The 18,857-nt window shown below is 54.5% G+C and overlaps 1 protein-coding gene across 1 annotated transcript in view; it reads left to right on the plus strand.

The window, feature by feature from the left end:
• The first annotated feature begins 4,367 nt into the window (after positions 1-4,367).
• Positions 4,368-18,857, plus strand: part of LOC120394802 (butyrophilin subfamily 1 member A1-like) — a 30,993-nt gene continuing 16,503 nt past the window's right edge. Inside the window, exons 1-4 of the mRNA XM_039518951.1 lie at positions 4,368-4,473; positions 6,089-6,436; positions 13,980-14,261; positions 16,083-16,178. Coding sequence (XP_039374885.1) covers positions 4,368-4,473; positions 6,089-6,436; positions 13,980-14,261; positions 16,083-16,178 — 832 coding nt within the window. The remainder of the gene's footprint in view (positions 4,474-6,088; positions 6,437-13,979; positions 14,262-16,082; positions 16,179-18,857) is intronic.

Genomic DNA, 18,857 nt, shown 5'->3' on the forward strand with positions numbered 1-18,857 from the left:
TTGCTGTTCTCCTCTATTTACTGACAGTCGTAGGAACCGATTGTCAGTTGTAATTTTCCTGTGGGGCGCTGTTGGGAGTGTGCAGGTGTTTTCATCATCAGCTCACCACTGTGAGCTTCCAGAGTGAGAGGGTGAAAGATGGAAGGGAAACACCTGGAGCCAGATTGGGTGCAGCTGATGCAGAGAGGGGGAGAATTTCTAAAGCTCCTAAGGGATTCAGGAGCACAAGCCCCATTGATCCTAACTCTCCTGCGTTTGTGAAAATCTTCCCCTCCGAGTGTGAATTGCACCTGCCTGTGCCCTCAAGGCCCTTTGCATTCCCGGGGGGAGGAGACTCACCCCAAGGGAGGACGGGATGAAGCAGCTGTTTCCCTCAGGGGGGTTTCTGGCAGGGAGGGGGGAGCTTTACCTCTCACTGGCAGGGTCTCAGCAGCCGCCACCAAATGCATCTGTCAGCCCAGCGCTCACCTACTTTCTCCCCAGTGCGGCTGCTCTTTGGGCTGTGCTGGCACCTGCTGCTGTCCTGGCCTGAGGCAGGTTACAGCCACTTCACCCTGCCACAGCCCAGACCCAGCCAGAGCTTCCATCAGTGCTATGTGGTGTGAGCCCAGAGTGAAGTCAGCCCTCGTCGGAAGCCCCCCACACCCATGCAGCCTCTTACAGGTGCCAGCGGCCATAGGGGCCTAGGGCCACATTTCCAAGAGAGCTCAGCTCTGAACTGCTCCCAGGCAGGTGCCTGTGTGACGTGGGCAGGTTTCCGGGGGCTCTGAGCAGCAACACTCAGGAGGGCAGGACTGGATTGCACCCAAAATATCACCGACACTGCAGAAAAGGGTCACAAAGATGACTTGGGGGCTGGAGCAAACACCTCACAGAAGGAGACGGAAGGAGATCGATCTGTTCAGTTTAGCAAAGAGAAGAGTGAGAGGTGAGTTTCTGTCATGGATTCACAAGGTCTGGTCTGTGCCTTGGCCTTCAGCCAGCCCCTCAGGAGTGACCCCTTGATTGTGCTGGACCCCACGACCCACACAATTCCACAGAGGCAAGGCCATGGCTTCAGTGACTCAGAAACTGGGCCTTGGAGCACCAGCGATCCCTGGCTTTCTCCATGGCTCCCTGCAGCAAATCTAACCAAGCCAGACTCCCGCAGGAGACTTGTTCTACCCCTTCAGGGCTCAATGTTCTCAGTGAGTATCTGCAGTGACACCAGGCAGCCTTTTCCACACCAAATAACAATGTGTTAGTCCCCTGGTCTATAGAGTCTGAAAGTCCTTAGGTCAGTACAGGGAAGCAAAGTTTAAGAGAGGGTTCAGCCTGGCCTGAGCTGGGGCTCTGCCGAGCCGTGCTGCTGGAGGGCCCAGCTTGGCTCACTCTCTCCCTGTCCCTTTTTGTCTCTCAGTCCCAAGTGAGTTCCTGTGTCTCTGTCAGCCCAGCCCTTTAACACAGACACCTGACACTCCCTTTGTGCTCCAGCCAGGGCCGGCTCTAGGTTTTTTGCTGCCCCAAGCAAAAAAGATTTTGGCTGCCCCCTACCTCTCCCCCCCTGCTACCCCAGCCCTTGGTTCTTTCTCCCCCCCACACACCTGCACACCCTGCTGCCCCAGCCCTGCCCCCCCCACCCAAAACGTGACCTCCTCATTCACCACGGCAATCCCCGTTTACACTTGCAGTGGGGATCAAACCGTTTCTCCTATTTTTATTTCACTTTACTATAAATCTCATCCCCTCGTCCCCTGCAACCCCATCTTTAGTGCTCCACATGCACATGGAAGGCATAGGGACTAACCCTCAAACCTTGTACCCGGAAAGGAATGGTGTCAAGGTTCCTTCCCCACTCTGAACTTTAGGGTACAGATGTGGGGGACCTGCATGAGCAGCTCTAAGCTCAATTACCAGCTTAGATCTGGTCTGGCTGCCACCATTCACAAGCACTCCCTTCCTTGGGTAGCCTTGAGAAACTTCACCAATTTCCTGGTGAACACAAATCCAAACCCCTTGGATCTTAAAACAAGGAGAAATTAACCATCCTCCTTCCTTTTTCCCACCAACTCCTGGTGGATCCAGATCCAACCCACTTGGATCTAAAAACAGGGAAAAAATCAATCAGGTTTTAAGAAAAAGGCTTTTAATTAAAGAAAAGAAAGGTAAAAGAAAACCCCCTGGGAGAGATTAGCATACCAGCTACTCTCACAGGCAACAGATTCAAAACAGAGGATGTTCCCCTGGGCAAAAACTTAGTACACCAATGAAAATACCCAAATACCAGTTTGATTCTACCTCTAATTGCACAAGACAGGTTACAAAGAAATAAACATAAACCTATTTATCCCTTTCTAAAACTTACTACTCTGATAAGAGGCTGGTTCCTTGATCTTTTTCATTCCCCCTGAAACTGAAAACTAAACAAAGGAAAAAACCCTCCTTCCTTTTGAAACATCTTGTTCCCCCATTGGTTCCTCTGGTCAGGTGTGAGCTAGGCTAGGTGAACTTCTTAACCCTTTGCAGGTAAAAGAGGCATTAACCCATAACTGTCTGTTTATGACAGATGGGGATCTAGTAAAGAGGGTTCAGGCAGAGGAGCAGGTGTGGGGGTGCTGGGGGCTCTACACTGGCAGAGAAGTGGCATGTGATGTACTCACAGAGGAGGGTGGAGGAGAGAGGGTATCGGGAGGGTTGCAGGAGAAGAGGGCTGGGGGAAGGTACAAGGGGAGAGGTACAGGGAAAGAGAGAGTACAAGAGGAAGGGGTGCAGCGAAGGAGTGATGGGGGGAGGTACAAGTGGAGGGGCTGGGAGTGGGATGGGGGGTGCAAGGGCTGAGAGGGGCAGGCGCTGACAGCTGCTTCCCCAGCCCCGTGCAGGCAGAGCTAAGAGGACGGACGCTGACCTCAGGTGCCCAAGCCAGGGGAGTCCCCTGGTGGGGCAGTATCCGCTGCCCTGCTCGGAGCCGGGCTTTGCCTCTCCCCACCTAGGGCAGGCAGTGCAGGACTGAGGCGGGGGAGGTGCACGGCGGGCTGGGTCCGGGGGCAGGAGGTGGCAGCTCCCCGGCAGCTCGGGCTGCCCAGCCACTCGCCCTGTCAGCGCGAGCTGGGATCTGCGCCCCCTGCACAGCCCGGCGGCGCCCTGCACAGCCCACTCGGGTGGGGAAACACCGCGCCGCCCTGGGGAGACTCAGAGCAGAGCAGCAGCGGCAGCAGAACCCCTCCCTGCTTCCTGGAACCCACTTCCCTCCCTCCCCAGCTCCTCGCACCCAGGCTGGGCTGCAGTTCAGGCTGCCCTGCTGCTGGAGAGCCAGAGCATCATCCCCCGGAGCTGAGCCCCTCTCGCCGCCGCAGCCCGGGCTCAGCTCCAGGGATGATGCTCAGGGCCGCCTGAACTGCAGTCCAGCCTGGGCAACACAGGCTGCCATGGGCGCCATCTAGCGACTGAATTCAGAACTGCAGGGTCAGTTCCAGCTCAGCCTGAAAGGTTCAGCTGAACATCTTGGTTCAGGGCCGGCTCCTGGCTTTTTGTGCCCCAAGCAAAAAAAAAAAAAAAGGGGGAGGGCTGGAGTGCCGCCCCGTGGAAAGGGCTGCCCCACGCATAGGCGTGGAGCGCTGGTGCCTAGAGCCGGCCCTGGCTCCAGCTCTGGGCTATGGCTCCTCTTCCCTGCAGAGAGGTGGGGGGAAGAAACTTGGTGTAGGAGTTGATGCTTAATCGTTGAGGCTTCCCACTGTCTTTCCAAGATCCTCCATTGATATGGGTTGATTCCAGCCCAGACAGTCCGGGTGGCTCTACATCTAGCCTGTTCGGCCATGTCCCAGCGAGAGAAGCAATTCTTTCCCCCGAAGCAGCAGTGATGCCCAGGGGATTGGTACAGAGTCCTACCGATAGTTCATAAAAATATTTCAGTAAAATTCCCCACCTGTCACATCTTCATGGAGAAAACACAGGGTACTAAAGGGCTCTTTAATACAGTGGAGAAAGGCATAAAAAGAACCAATGGCTGGAAGTTAAAACTGGACAAATTCTAATTAGAAATAAGGCACAGAATTGTAACCATGAGGGTGATTAATCACTGGAACAAACTACCCAGGGAAGTGGTGAATTGTCCATCTCTTGCTGTCTTCAGATAAAGACTTGGTGACTTTCTGGAAGATGCTTCAATCAAACACAAGTTTGGGCTCAGTACAGGGGTAAATGGGTGAGAGTATTTGGCCTGTGGCACAGATCAGACTAGATGATCTAATCTATATTGGGAGGTGGGCCAATGTAAACATAACTGACCAATGGACCAGGGCTATGAAAGTCAGACAACCTGGCACTATCACTGCATCCCACTCACTCACTGTCTGGTTTGTTATTTCTCCTGTTCCCCAGACCCAGCTACGATGACGGGGAAGGTTCCCTTGTTCTCCCCTGGCTGCACAGTGAGCTCCGCTCTGCCCGGCTACGTTGCTCTCTGCCTCGCTCTACAGGTTCCCAGGCTGGTGTCAGGTAGGAGCTCCGGCCTCCTTGCTGGGTTTGCTGCTGTTGCTATTGCTATTGCTGGTCATCACCATCCACCTCGCATCACTGCCTTGTCTTGTAAACCACGTCTGCTCAACCTGCCCACAACCAGCAACATGGAGAACTCACAGGCTACACCTGGGTCCCCAGTGACCATGGTTACTATCTATACACCATCATGTCAGGCCTAGACAATACATCCATCCTACTGCTCTGGCTGATTTCTGGCAGCTTCTAAAACACAGAACACAGTGAGCACCACTACAGGGCTCGCAAACTATTTAAAAGGACACTACCCAGTTCCTATACACTGCACTGACCGATCATATACGTCACATATCAGACTCTTCAGCCACAAAGGAGTCCTGAATCCTAGACTCTCCAGTTTAGACATAACAACCCACAAGTCATTCATGCTGCACTAGGCACCTCTGACTAGGGCTCAGAGCTAGACCTCATCTCACAGTGAGGATGTGATGATATTTGCTGGCTTCTTCCGTCTGTGCCCTCAGTGAATCCCTTGCATTGTCCCACCCACCCCAGGGCTGGCTCCACAGCTACCTGGGCATTTTGGTTCCCCCCGCTGTGGTTTCCATCCTGTTAATTTAACCAGCTCTCTCGGTCTCTCCTGATGTTGAGTCTCTGCACCGAGCCCCCCACATCCTGTGCAGTTTCATTGTGACCAGTTCTTTGTTTCCTGCACTTTTCTAACTGCCTCCTCCCTCTCTCCATTATCTGACCCCTGACTTTACCTTTAAAGCCATTGCCTGCATAGCGGTGGTCTGTTTTCATATCTTTACACCTTGACAGCCTTTACACCACCCCTCCTGCAGATGAGGAGGCCCCTGTGCTGAAGCAGCATGAAAAGGCCTTGGTGTATCAGAGACCCAGGCCCCAGGGTGCCTATGAGAAGTTAGAGCTTTATTCAGAGATAATAGGGACAGTGTATGACACTCACATGTGAACTCTGTGTGACAGATATTGCAGCCACGTTCAGCATTTTGGGGACTATCGAATTCACTTTATGCATGTTCTGTTTATTTGTGTACCCCTTTATCAATGGTATCTATACACGTTATATGTATCTTTGTGGGTTCGGGATTGTAATCTATGCCATGGGGGAGGGTTACCCCATCTCCTTCAGAATTTGGAAACGATGACGGGTAATTATTTGAGGGACAGGTAACAGCTCCAGAGAAGTACCACTCCTCGGGACAGTTGCATAAACTGGGTTAGACCAAGTCCCAGAACCCCAAGAGAACAAAGATGTTTGGTATAAAAGCTGGATTTGAAGGACCAGAGGCCCGAGATCTTGGGCTGCAAAGTGACAGGACCTGTTAACCAAGAGGACAAACCCTTAGAGAAAGGTTTGGAAAGACTTTGGAACCTACCAGAGAGTCCCATGTGCCAGATGAGAATTTTTTGGGACAAGTGTAACATGTTCAGACCTTTTATTGGTTTATGCTCTGTCAAGCTTTTGTCTTTAAATGGTCTTTCACTTCTAACGCAGGGTGCTCTCTTACTGTGTGTCTTACTGCTGAATTAATGCCAAACCTCAGCCCCTCGCCAATTTAATTTCCTTTTTTCATTGTACATTTCACAGCACAATTCACAGTGACTGGACCTAACCATCCAATCGCTGCCTCCCTAGATGGGGAGGCCGTCCTGTCCTGCCACCTCTCCCCCAGGATAAGCGCTGAGAACATGGAGGTGAGATGGTTCCGATCCCAGTTCTCTGCAATCGTGCACCTGTACCGTTATGGGCAGGATCAGTATGGACAGCAGATGCCGGAATATCGAGGAAGAACTGAGCTCTTGAAAGACGACATCACCAATGGGAGAGTTTCCCTGAGAATACATGATATCCGGCTCTCCGATGATGGACAGTATACGTGTTTTTTTAAATCCAACATGTCTTATGAAGAAGCTTTATTAGAACTGCAGGTGGCAGGTCAGTAACTTGTTCTGACGTTTAACGTCTTCAACAGGGTAATAAGTGGAGTCAGAAGGTTCATTGTGAGATTACACAATTTTTTTCATTATCGTGGGTCAGCAGCACTGCTCTGGATAAGGTTGATTCTAGTTTGCTGTTTAATATCAATTTTTTGTAAGTTCTCCAAAACCCATACTCAGATTGTCTTGAAAATTGCTGTAATTCATTGGTCTCTGGGGTGGGGCTAGTGGCCCAAATTTGAGGGCATTGGAGCAAGGGGTTAATGAGACACACTAACTCCCTTAAACAGTCAAGTGACATTAACATGTTGTGGTTATTACAATTATTTTGTGCACACAAGGGGAAACAATGGCTGATCCTCCCCAAACTGATGCCATCAGCTGGGACTGATCTCCGCTCATGTCTGGCCCCTTCAGGGTTACAGTGGTTGATACACAGGGCCCTGTAGTCCAGAGCCTGGTCTAAGAGTGGGAGAACTGAGGAATTCCCCGCCCCCAGGACTGGTAGAGGCAGGAGGCCTGACCCCTGAAGTTGCTGTCAGAGAGACCAGCGAGGGGACAGAGGTGCAGCTAGTTCTGTAACGATGACATGAGGTTTAGGCCAGGTGTAGTGAACACCTGGGTCTACATTCAAACACTGAGCCTACTCCACACAAACCACCCCCAACTTGCAAAATGTTATCGCCTTGTCACCCTTGCCCTGTGGGTGTGGATTTCTTCTGGGACATTGCCTTCACTTACCCCTCACCAAGCGCTGGTGATCACTGGCATATCTGACACCAGGCTGCTGACAATCCCCACAGCAAGGAGTCTGAGCCCTGCTACTGACAGAGCCCTCACTGCTCAGTTCTGAAATGAGTCATGATTGATCCCTCAAGATACACCTGCACCTCTCCTGATGTCACTGTGACAGCTCTGCCAATAAGCTCTAAATAATCCCTCCACTGGTCATTACAGCTACACCGAACATAGTGGATGCAGCTTTAGTGCATGCAACCAATTCCCAGTGGTTATTATGAGCTCCAAAGGCACAGAGTTAAGGTTGTTTGGGTGTTTACCTTCCCAATGGATTTCCTCATTTTAGAGGTCTGAGTATTGCTGAACTCAGCGTTCTGGAAGTGCATGAGATAGTACAGAGTAAAGGTTGCCTGGAGGTAACTAAGGCTACATCTATACTACAGCCAGGATCAACAGAGTGGAGATTGATGCATCGGCAGTCGATTTAGCGGGTCTAGTGAAAACGCCAAATCGACCGCAGATCACTCTCCAGTCAACTCATGTACTCTACCCTCTATGAGAAGAGAAAAGGTAAGTCAGTGGGAGACTGAATAATAATAAATATTATTCATGTAGCTGGAGTTGCGTACCTAAAGTCGACTTACCGCAATAGTATAGACCTACCCTAAGTTTTTTTGTCAGTGAATGGACATGAGGAAGGATTACAGGAAGGTGCCACTGTTTGTGCTGTGCTCCACTGATTTGAATTGCAGCATGTATCTGCCTGCAGTGCAGCTGCATTCCCTGTGTTCAGTGTAGCTGTACTGACCAGTGGAGAGAGTAGTGGGAACAGGGTCTCAGAGCTGTCACTGTGATATGGAAGGGCAGGAGATAGTATCACCAGGCAGCCTGAACTCTGTGCTAGCCAAAGTTTTGTCAGTGAATTTTCTAGTTGTGTTGTTTGTTTTTTTTAACAGAAAGAGAAATGTTTGTTGTAGGAGCTAGTGGCCATTTACGTGGTTGTAGTTCTCACCTAGGTTTGCAGCAGGGCCGCCCAGAGGATTCCGGGGGCCCGGGGTCTTAAGCGGTGGGGGGCCCCTTCCGTTCCGGGACACGCCGCCAAAGTGCCCCGAAGACCCGCGGTGGGGGGGGGGGTCCCCGCCGCGGGCCTTCGGGGCACTTAGGCTGCGGGTCCCGGAACAGAAGGGGCCCCCGCCGCCGAAGACCGGGCTGCACTGGCGGCGGGTCCCGCTTCCCCGCCCGGCCCGGCGCGCCGGCCGGTCCCGCTTCCCACCCCACCCGGCGGGTCCCGCTCCCCCGCCCGGCCCAGGCCCGGCCCCGCTCCCCGCCCCGGGCCCGGCCGGCGGGTCCCGCTCCCGCCCGGCCCGGGCCCGGCGGGTCCCACTCCCGCCCGGCCCGGCCCGGCCGGGCCCGCCCCGCGGGTCCTGCTCCCGCCCCGCCCCGCCCCGCCCCGCCCGGCCCGGCCCGGCCTGGCCCGGGCGGGTCCCGCTCCCGCCCGGCCCGGCCCGCCCGGCGGGTCCCGCTCGCCCCAGCCCGGCCCTGGCGGGTCCCGCCCAGCCCGGCCCTGGCGGGTCCCGTCCCCGCCCCGCCCGGCCGGGCCGCTCCCCCTCCGCCCCGCCCGGCCCTGCCCGGCCCCGGCCCGGCCGGTCCCGCTCCCCCCCGCGGCCCGGCCCGGCCTCTTACCCGAGCGCGTCTCCAGCGGGGCCTGAGTTTCGTCCCGCTCAGAGCCGCGTGGTGAGGGGGCGGGGCTGTGAGCTCCACACCGAGCGGAGGCAGCTGCCCCGCCCCCTCCCCACAGGGCTCGGATCGGGGCGGGGCTCAGGGGCTCGGCCGGAGACTTGGCGCTTGATGCGCCGAGGCTCCAGGAGAGGGGCGGAGGCGGGAGCCTCCGCTCTTCTCTTGGGGGCCCCTGCGGAGCCCGGGGCCCGGGGCAAATTGCCCCCTTTGCCCCCCCCTCTGGGCGGCCCTGGTTTGCAGTTGCTACATGTCTGTGCCTAAGTAATAACCAAAAGTATAGTATAGTGCAGGGCCGCCCAGAGGATTCCGGGGGCCCAGGGTCTTCGGTGGCGGGGGGCCCCTTCCGTTCCGGGACCCGCCGCCAAAGTGCCCGAAGACCCGCGGGGGGTCCCGCCGCGGGCTTTCGGGGCATTTTGGCTGCGGGTCCCGGAACATACGGGGCCCCCGCCGCCTAAGACCGGGCTGCGCTCGCGGCGGCAGGTCCCGCCCCCGCCCTGGCCCCGGGTCGCTCTCCCCGGCCCGGCCGGGTCCCGCTCCGCCCGGCCCAGCCCAGCCCAGCCCAGCCCGGCCCCGGCGGGTCCCGCCCCGCCCGGCCCGGCCGGGCCCGCCCCGGCGGGTCCCGCTCTGCCCCGGCCCGGCCCGGCCCGGCCCCGGCGGGTCCTCCGCCCCGGCCCGGCCCGGCCCCGCGGGTCCCGCTCCCCGCCCCGCCCGCCCGGCCCGGCCCGGTCCCGGCGGGTCCCGCCCCCGCCCCGCCCGCCCCAGCCCGGTCCCGGCGGGTCCCGCTCCCCACCCGCCCGCCCCAGCCCGGTCCCGGCTGTTCCCATCTTCTCTTCCATCCCCATCACCCCTCCCAGCGAGTGTTTGCAGGTATAATTTATTTTCTTTTCAAATATAGTTTCAGCACCTTCTGAATTATCTCAAAAAGGAAAAACAAAATCAAAACAAAAAACCCACCCACCTCGAAATAGGCCTTGTCTACACTGCCAACTTTTGTTGACAAAAGTTACCGTGACAATCAAAAAGCATCATTATAATGTAGCCCTTCTGCCAGCTGGAGTGGGCAGCAAGAAGGGCTGGGTTCAATATCCAGGGGGTTCCTTTTCGACAATATAAACAAAACCGGCTTGAGCCCCCACCCAGTAATGTGGGAAAATTTCACTCTACCCTCTGGGCGCTTCTAAGAGGCAATTCTTCCCCTCTCGCAAGCACAAAGTCTGAGATAGAAATAGTTTCTTTAATAAAAGTAACCTAGCATTAATCTGAGAGAGCAGCACAAGCGATATTCATTAACTCAAAAGCATCAGCAAGTCACTCTCCGCAGAGTGTGCTGGGCAGTGTCCTTTGCTTCAGGTTCTTGAATCCAACAACCAAGTTCTTGTAGTGTGCCCCTCATTTAACCACCACTCGCAGTTGTTGTGCCTGGTCAGCACAGACTCAGAGTTCATAGGTACATCTTTGTGCATGCTGCTCTTGCCATGAGCAGAGCGGTGGTGGGGGAAATGCATCCGCGGGCCACCTGGCTGCTGCTCCTACCAGCCGTCCCCACCAGCCGCCTGCCTGCTGGTCCCACCGTCCGCCTGCTTACTGCTCCCATTGGCCACCTCTGCGGACCACCTGCCCACTGCTTCTGTTGGCCAACTGCTCCTGCTCCCACCTGCCCACTACTCCTGCCGGCCGCCTGCTCTCTGCTCCCACCAGCCGGATTAAGATCATTCAGATTAAGATCATTTTATTTCAGTTTAGCTCATCAGTAAAAGTGTGATCTGGGGCAGAAGGCAATACCTTAACCCTGCATTTCTTTGTTATCTAATGTCTGTATTTTGTGGGTGTGAGTGTGGGTGTGTTTCCTGGCTCTCAGTGAAGTCCAGTTTTCTGCTGCCAGCTTCTGTGCTCTGGAAGGGTACAAGCAGGGGCAGCTCTAGGCACCAGCTAAACAAGCTGGTGCCTAGGCAGCAAAATGTAGGGGTGGCATAAGGCTGGGGCCCCAGCTCATCCCGCCGCTGCGAGCCGAGGAGCAGCCCGTCTCCTGCAGCCGGGCAGGGCCGCGCTACCGGCTCCGCTTGGGGAGAGGGGGCCTTACCGGTAGCGTGGACCCGCCTGGCTGCAGAAGACGGGCCGCTCCTCCTCCACTTGTTCGCGCCGGGTCCTAAACAGCGCTGCAGCCGCCTGGCTCCGGGAGGGCTGAGCTCTTCCCGCTCAGAGCCGCGTGGTCAGGGGAGGGGCTGTGAGCTCCGGGCCGAGCGGCTCCTCCCTTACCACGCGGCTCAGAGCGGGAAGAGCTCAGCCCCTCCGGCCAGGCGGCTGCAGCGCTGTGCAGAGCCGCTTCTTGAGGGTCGCGGTGAGCCGGGGGTGAGCAGCCGGGGCCGGGGGGTTGGCTAAGGGGCAGGGAGTCCCGGAGACACTCAGGGGGCAGGGAGGGGGCACGGGTTCTGTGGGGGGGGCGGTCAGGGGCCAGGGAAGGAGGGGTTGGATGGGGGGGGTCTCAGGGAGGTGGTTGTCAGGCACCCCCTGACCCCATTACCCCCCAGGCCCAGCCCTGACCCCCAGCTCCGAGCCCAGCCCCTCTGATCCGGACACCCCCCTCACCCCCCTTACCACGCGGCTCTGAGCGGGGAAGAGCTCAGTCCCCTCCAGAGCCAGGTGGCTGCAGCGCTGTGCAGGGCCGCTTCTCGAGGCGCGCAGTGAGCCGGGGGTAAGCAGCTGGGGCCGCGGAGTTGGCTAAGGGGCAGGGAGTCCCGGGGACACTCAGGGGGCACGGAGCGGGCACAGGTTCTGTGGGTGGGGCAGTCAGGGGCCAGGAAGGGGTGGGATTGGGGGGGTCTCAGGGAGGTGGTTGTCAGGCACCTCCCGACCCCATTACCCCCCAGGCCCAGCCCTGACCCCCAGCTCCAAGCCCAGCCCCTCTGACGTGGGCACCCCCCCCAGCCCCATCCCCCTCACAGCCCTGACCCCCAGCTCCGAGCCCAGCCCCTCTGATCCAGACACCCCCCTGACCCTATTCCCCCCACAGCCCTGACCCCCAGCTCCGAGCCCAGCCCCTCTGATCCGGACACTCCCCTCATCCCCCTTACCACGCGGCTCTGAGCGGGGAAGAGCTCAGTCCCCTCCAGAGCCAGGCGGCTGCAGCGCTGTGCAGGGCCGCTTCTCGAGGCGCGCAGTGAGCCGGGGGTAAGCAGCTGGGGCCGCGGAGTTGGCTAAGGGGCAGGGAGTCCCGGGGACACTCAGGGGGCACGGAGCGGGCACAGGTTCTGTGGGTGGGGCAGTCAGGGGCCAGGGAAGGGGGGGTTGGATTGGGGGGGTCTCAGGGAGGTGGTTGTCAGGCACCTCCCGACCCCATTACCCCCCAGGCCCAGCCCTGACCCCCAGCTCCAAGCCCAGCCCCTCTGACGTGGGCACCCCCAGCCCCATCCCCTCACAGCCCTGACCCCAGCTCCGAGCCCAGCCCTCTGATCCAGACACCCCTGACCCTATTCCCCCACAGCCCTGACCCCAGCTCCAAGCCCAACCCCTCTGATCCAGACACCCCTGACCCCATTCTCCCCACAGCCCTGACCCCAGCTCTGAGCCCAGCTCCTCTGAGCTGGACACCCCTGACCTCATTCCCCCCACAGCCCTGACCCCCAGCTCTGAGCCCAGTCCCTCTGATCTGGACACAACCCCGACCCCATCCCCCACAGCCCTGACCCTCATCTCCAAGCCCAGCCCCTTTGAGCTGGGCACCCTCCAACCCCATCCCCCAGACCCCCGGCTCTGAGGCGAGCCCCTCTGAGCCAGACAACCTCCGACCCCATCTCCCCACAGTCCTGAGCCCAGCCCCTGTGAGCCGGGCACCCCCCAGAGCCCAGCTCCCCACCCAGCCCTGGGCAACAGCAGCACCACCTCCAGGCAGTGACAGCCCATTGGCACCAACCATCACCATCACCCAGCAACAGCCCATTATGTAATTGCAAATGTTTACAGACCAGTAAAGCATTTAATGTTTTTAAATAATGTATTTGGTGTATTTTCAAATTATTACAAATTAATTTTCACTAGTTATTTTTTACATTTCCAAATACATGTTACTATAGTATTGCAACTTTTTTAATGGAAGGGGCCCCCAAAATTGCTTTGCCCCTCTGGGCAGCCCTACCCAGTGTGTGTGAGGAGCCGGGGAGGGAGGGAAACGGGGTCTCCTGGAGCCGAGTCCCGGCTGCGGTGGCGGCGAGGGGCTCCTGGAGTGTGTGAGGAGGTGAGCGGCCGGCTGGGTTCGTCGGTGCTGAGCAGGTAGCCCCACAGCCAGAGATCCTCGCCTTCCCTCCCACCAGGGCTGGGCCAGGGCACCATGAGGCTGAAGAGCAGCAGGTCCAGGGGGCTCTCCAGGTCCTCGGCCGCCAGCATGTCGGGGGTGAGGGCGGTGAGTGCGAACTGATCCACCTTGGCCACCAGCAGTGCTGTGAAGCCCAGGGAGGGGGCCGTGTTCTTTGCGCCACCCCGTAGCCGCGCCGCCACCTGGAAGTACTCCCGCTCCGCGCCGCCCAGCAGCTCCACCCACATGGAGACAGAGTCGCAGCTGGGCCAGGGCTTGGCTGCAGTGTGCTGGTAGCGGATCCCACATTTGGGGGGGAGCCCAGTGCTGGGGCAACAGGGGGTGTGAGTGGGGGCACTGGTGGGCTGGGGGGGCTCATGTCTGGGGGGGGGCAGCCAAAATTTTTTTTGCTTGGGGCGGCAAAAAACCTAGAGCCGGCCCTAATATGGAGACTCTTAAATGATTTGGAAATGGCTTATATTAATGTAGCTTGAGTTGATTCCTTCTTGATTTAAGAGTGTCCACACAGGGGTTCACACTGGTTTAAAAAAAAAACACTTTAACAAAACTGGAGCAAGTTTGTGCATAGAACAGCCCTGACATTAAGATTAATTCTATCAAATTGGAATCTGACCAGATTAACTGACCAGCTGCACTTGTGGACTCACATTCAGTTCTCAGTTTAATAGGAAATGGCTTTTGATAACAGAGTAATAAAACATTTGACTCATTACTGGGCACTGTAGGATTATCACAAGTTCATTTATTTCTTCTGTAGGTTTGGGCTCTGCTCCTGCCATCTCTGTGGAGGGACATCAGGACGGAGGGATCCAGGTGGTGTGTCGATCAGCCGGATGGTACCCACAGCCCGAGGCTCAGTGGAGAGATCCTCAGGGGCAGGTCTTACCATCAGCCTCTGAAAAAATATCCCCAGAGGCCAATGGCCTGTTTCAAACAGAGGTTGCCATTGTTCTAACTGAAGAGTCCAACCAGAAAGTGTCCTGCTGTGTCAGGAACCCCCGGCTCAACCAGGAGAGAGAGTCAGCGATTTCCATAGCAGGTCAGTGCCCGTCCCAGCCGCACATGGATAGACTGAGATGCTGCAGACATGAGCAGAGAGTGTTTATCATTGTGTCTCTTGTTTATTGGCCTGAACCTTCCATGTGCTGAGCACGTCTTGTAAAGTTCTGAATAACCTCAATTCTCCTTGGGTATGTCTACACTGAAATTCAAAACCCGCTGGTGACCCAGGCCAGCTGGCTCAGGCTAAGGGCCTCAGACTAAGGGCCTGTTAAATTGTGGTATAGATGTCTGAGCTTGGGCTGGACCCTGCAACATGCACTAAAAATTCCATGCTGTGCTTTGATCTACCCCACTTTAAAATGGGAACAGATCAAAGTGCGTCAGGGAACTTTTAGTGCAGTTCAGCAGGGTGCACACAGCCAGTTAGTGCGCAGCAGGCCAGTGCACAGTGGATTTACACCCCAGCCTGCCACGCACTAACTGTGCCTATAGATGAGCCACCGTAGAACAAGGTGGGTGAGTTGTGCCTGCTGCCTTCGGGAGACACCTGCCTCTCTGTTCTGGGGTTCTTGTGTATTCAGATTCTGGATTTTAAGAGATAAAGTCATGATGCACTGCAGCCTTCCAGCAGGACTATTTATGCTTATATCTCACTCTGTGTGTGTGTGTGTGTGTGTGTGCGCGCACACGCTGTGAACATCACAATTCTCTGTGGGGGTGGGGGAGGGAATTCTCCTTTGTTCTCAGTGAGAGTTTTGGGTGCTAAATACTTATGAAAATCTGGGTAATAAAGTCACTTTTCCTGACTAGCACAAGAGAGCCCTGAATATGGCCTGAGCTTTCCTACTTAGATTACATCTGAAAATACCAGCAATAAAAGTTCAGGGCCAGAATATGCAGAATGAATATTTCATCACTATAATAGTAAGAACGTTGTATTTGTAACTATAATAGTAAGAATGTTGTATTTGTAAAGCACTATTTGTCTGAGGTCTCATAGTGCTAGACTGCTGGTTAGTCTATGATATGTCCAGTATTACCTGATTGTTATGTACACAGCACACACGGAGAGTTAGAAACAAAACATAAAAACTGTTCCTGAAAGGCTACAATGTCACACTGCTTTATTTCTAAGGACCCAGAACTCTAACATGCCACAGCCAAATACAGAGAGAGACAAAGCAGGCTGCTCCCTAAGGCAGAACTGAACCCACCCTGCTCTAGGCTGGCTCTTTGCAGACTGACTGCAGAGGACCCAGATGCATGCTCCCTACAGAGCCCCCTAGCCTGCAAGTAGGACCAGGAATCCCCTCAGGATTTCAAGTGTCAGCTTGTAATTTTTACAGTTTTCAATACACCGCACTAATAACTTAGCAAGGACCCTCTAGTCAGCCATTGCTCCTAGCCCAGGGAAGGGGACTCTGGAGGAATTATGACTCTGAATCTCCAGGCTCAACTTTTGTTTTTATTAAAATCCTGCATTAACATATTTTGGGCCAGAGTCTTTCATATGGCTGAGGAGAGTCGGGGGTGTCAGGAAGCTGGTCACAACTCTCTGATTCTAAGGGCTACTCTGCACTGGCTGCAGCTTGGTGATCACTTAGAGCAACTTAGGGAATGCCTGAATGTATGTCAGTGGGGGATAGGAGCAGCATAATGGAGCTGCACCCTACCCACAACATACCCCCTCCCAGTAATTAACCATGTTCAGTGGGCTCTCACTGGTTTAATAATAAAGCGCAAAGCAGCCATATTCCCCTGTGAGATTCTTTTAACTAGTCACAGAGTCACCACTGTCACAGTGTCCTGTCTTCATTCTGTGCGTTTGCTCCTAAGTCAATGGCACTTTTTCTTGCAGAGCTGTTTTTCCCACGAGTCAATCCCTGGATGGTGGCTCTGAGTGTGATCCTGGCTCTCCTGGCTGTTCTCATTCTCCTGGCCTGTTACTACTGCTGTAGGTAGCACAGAGCAAAAGGTTAAGTAACAAGAGGTGGGAACTTGGTGAGAGAGAGACAGAGATTAAAAAAAAATGAGGAGTCTTTGTGGCATCTTAGAGACTAACAAATGTATTTGAGCATAAGCTTTCATGGACTAGAACCCATTTCATCAGATGCATGGAGTGAAAATACAGGAGCAGGTATAAATACACAGCACATGAAAAGATGGGAGTTGCCTTACCAGGTGGGGGTGTCAATCTAATGAGACAATTCAATTAACAGTAGGATTCCAAGAGAGGAAAAATCACTTTTGTGGTGGTAATGAGAGTGGCCCATTTCAAACAGTTGACAAGAAGGTGTGAGTAAAAGTTGGGGGAAATTAGGTTTTGTAATGACCCATCCACTCTCAGTCTTTATTCAGGCCTAATCTGATGGTGTCCAGTTTGCAAATTAATTCCAGTTCTGCAGTTTCTCTTTGGAGTCTGTTTCTGAAGGTTTTTTTGTTGTAGAATTGCCACTTTTAGGTCTGTTATTGAGTGACCAGAGAGATCGAAGTGTTCTCCTATTGGTTTTTTAATGTTATAATTCCTGATGTCAGATTTGTGTCCATTTATAAATAAATGAACAAAGATCCCCCTCCCACATCCAAACTCCATCCTGGAGCCTGCACCCGGAACCTTCTCCTGCACCCCAACCCCCTGTCCCATCCGTGACCCCACCCCAGGGCCCAGATCTCCAGCTGGAGCCTACACCCCAACTCCCTGCCCAGCCCTCAGCTGCCTCCTGCACTCCAAACCCCTTTGCCCCAGCCTGGAGCCCTCTCCTGCACCCTAAACCTCCCATCCCAATCCCACAGTGCCAGACAGAACCTTCACGTCCTCCCACACCTCAACCCCCTCCCCAACCTGGAGCCCCATCCCACACTCTGAACCCCTCATTTCTTGCACCACTCCAGAGCCTAGGGGAAGCCCTGAGCCTCTGCGCTCCACCCCCTGCCTGTGGGGCTGTGTGGCCCCCGACTATTTTTTTCTGTGGGTCAGTGGCCCCTGATAGAAAAAGGATCCCCAGCCCTGCTTTAACAGATACGTTATGTGGGTTGAGTAATGTTTAGGATACAGGGATTAACTAATTTTAAGTTGTATGTAAAGTTTGTGTATGTGCCCGGAGAGAGCTATGCTGGGCGCATTTCCAAACACTAAACAATCAGAACAATTAACTGTGACTGTCTTGTTCCCTGGGCCTTTCAGAGAATTCTCCGCACTAGCTACGCTGGTGAGCTGTGGCTAGGATTCTGTAATAACACAAACACACTCAGGATTTGCACAGCTGGTCTGAAACGCTGCTCACACTGGGCACAAGATGCTCTAGCTCAGGCTGTGCTCAGCAGTGATAGTGACCTGAGCATCCAGCTTTGCTGGGACAACCCATTCTTTGCTGGGAAACCCACTATCTACCACTATCCCCCCTAGGGGGAGCTCTTCCCTGTTATTCCTAGGACCAAGGGCAGACACCATCCACAAGATCAGGATCTGGCCTAGGATGGAGCCAGCAAGACCCTGTTCCTTATCCAGCCCAGGTCAAAGTCCCATTCCCATCGTTCTCTTCCCTCCCCCATCCCCACAGTCGGGAGCTGGGGCCATTCAAGGGATGGGCACAGAGGGCACCAGACAGGGAACTCAATAAACAGAGACCTTCCTTCCCACAACAGCCATATCTGATGTGAGTGGGTCTAGGACTCAAGCAGCAGGGTCGGCTGCTACGACCCATAGAGGCCACAGCCTGTGGGGACAGGCTGAACCACTCATTGTTGCAGTCCAGTCCCAGGCAGCAGGGACACAGAGGGCAGAAGTCTCCACAGACAGACCTATCTGTGTGACCCATTTGTCCGGCTCTTTGTTTCTCTGTCTCATAACTACAGCGGAGCTGCATTAAACAGTAATAGGAACTTCACCATAAATGGATAGAAATTTCATGCTCTAATAAAAATATAACATTAGGGATCTATTATCGAGCACCTGACCAGGACAGTAATAGTGATGATGAAATGCTAAGGGAAATTAGAGAGGCTATCAAAATTAAGAACCCAATAATAGTGGGGGATTTCAATTATCCCCATATTGACTGGGAACATTTCACTTCAGGATGAAATGCAGAGATAAAATTTCTCAATACTTTAAATGACTGCTTCATGGAGCAGCTGGTACGGGAACCCACAAGGGGAGAGGCAACTCTAGATTTAATCCTGAGTGGAGCACAGGAGCTGGTCCAAGAGGTAACTATAGCAGGACCACTTGGAAATAGTGACCATAATACAATAGCATTCAACATCCCTGTGAGGGGAAGAACACCTCAACTGCCCTACACTGTGTCATTTAATTTCAAAAGGGGGAACTATACAAAAATGGGGGGGTTAGTTAGACAAAAGTTAAAAGGTACAGTGACTAAAGTGAAATCCCTGCAAGTTGCGTGGGCCCTTCTTAAAGACACCATAATAGAGGCCCAAATTCAATGTATAACTCAAATTAAGAAAAACAGTAAAAGAACTAAAAAAGAGCCACTGTGGCTTAACAACCATGTAAAAGAAGCAGTGAGAGATAAAAACACTTCCTTTAAAATGTGGAAGTCAAATCCTAGTGAGGCAAATAGAAAGGAGCACAAACACTGCCAACTTAAGTGCAAGAGTGTAATAAGAAAAG

This window comes from Mauremys reevesii, unplaced genomic scaffold (genome assembly GCF_016161935.1).
Source record: "Mauremys reevesii isolate NIE-2019 unplaced genomic scaffold, ASM1616193v1 Contig79, whole genome shotgun sequence".
NCBI classification, from domain to species: Eukaryota; Metazoa; Chordata; order Testudines; family Geoemydidae; genus Mauremys; species Mauremys reevesii.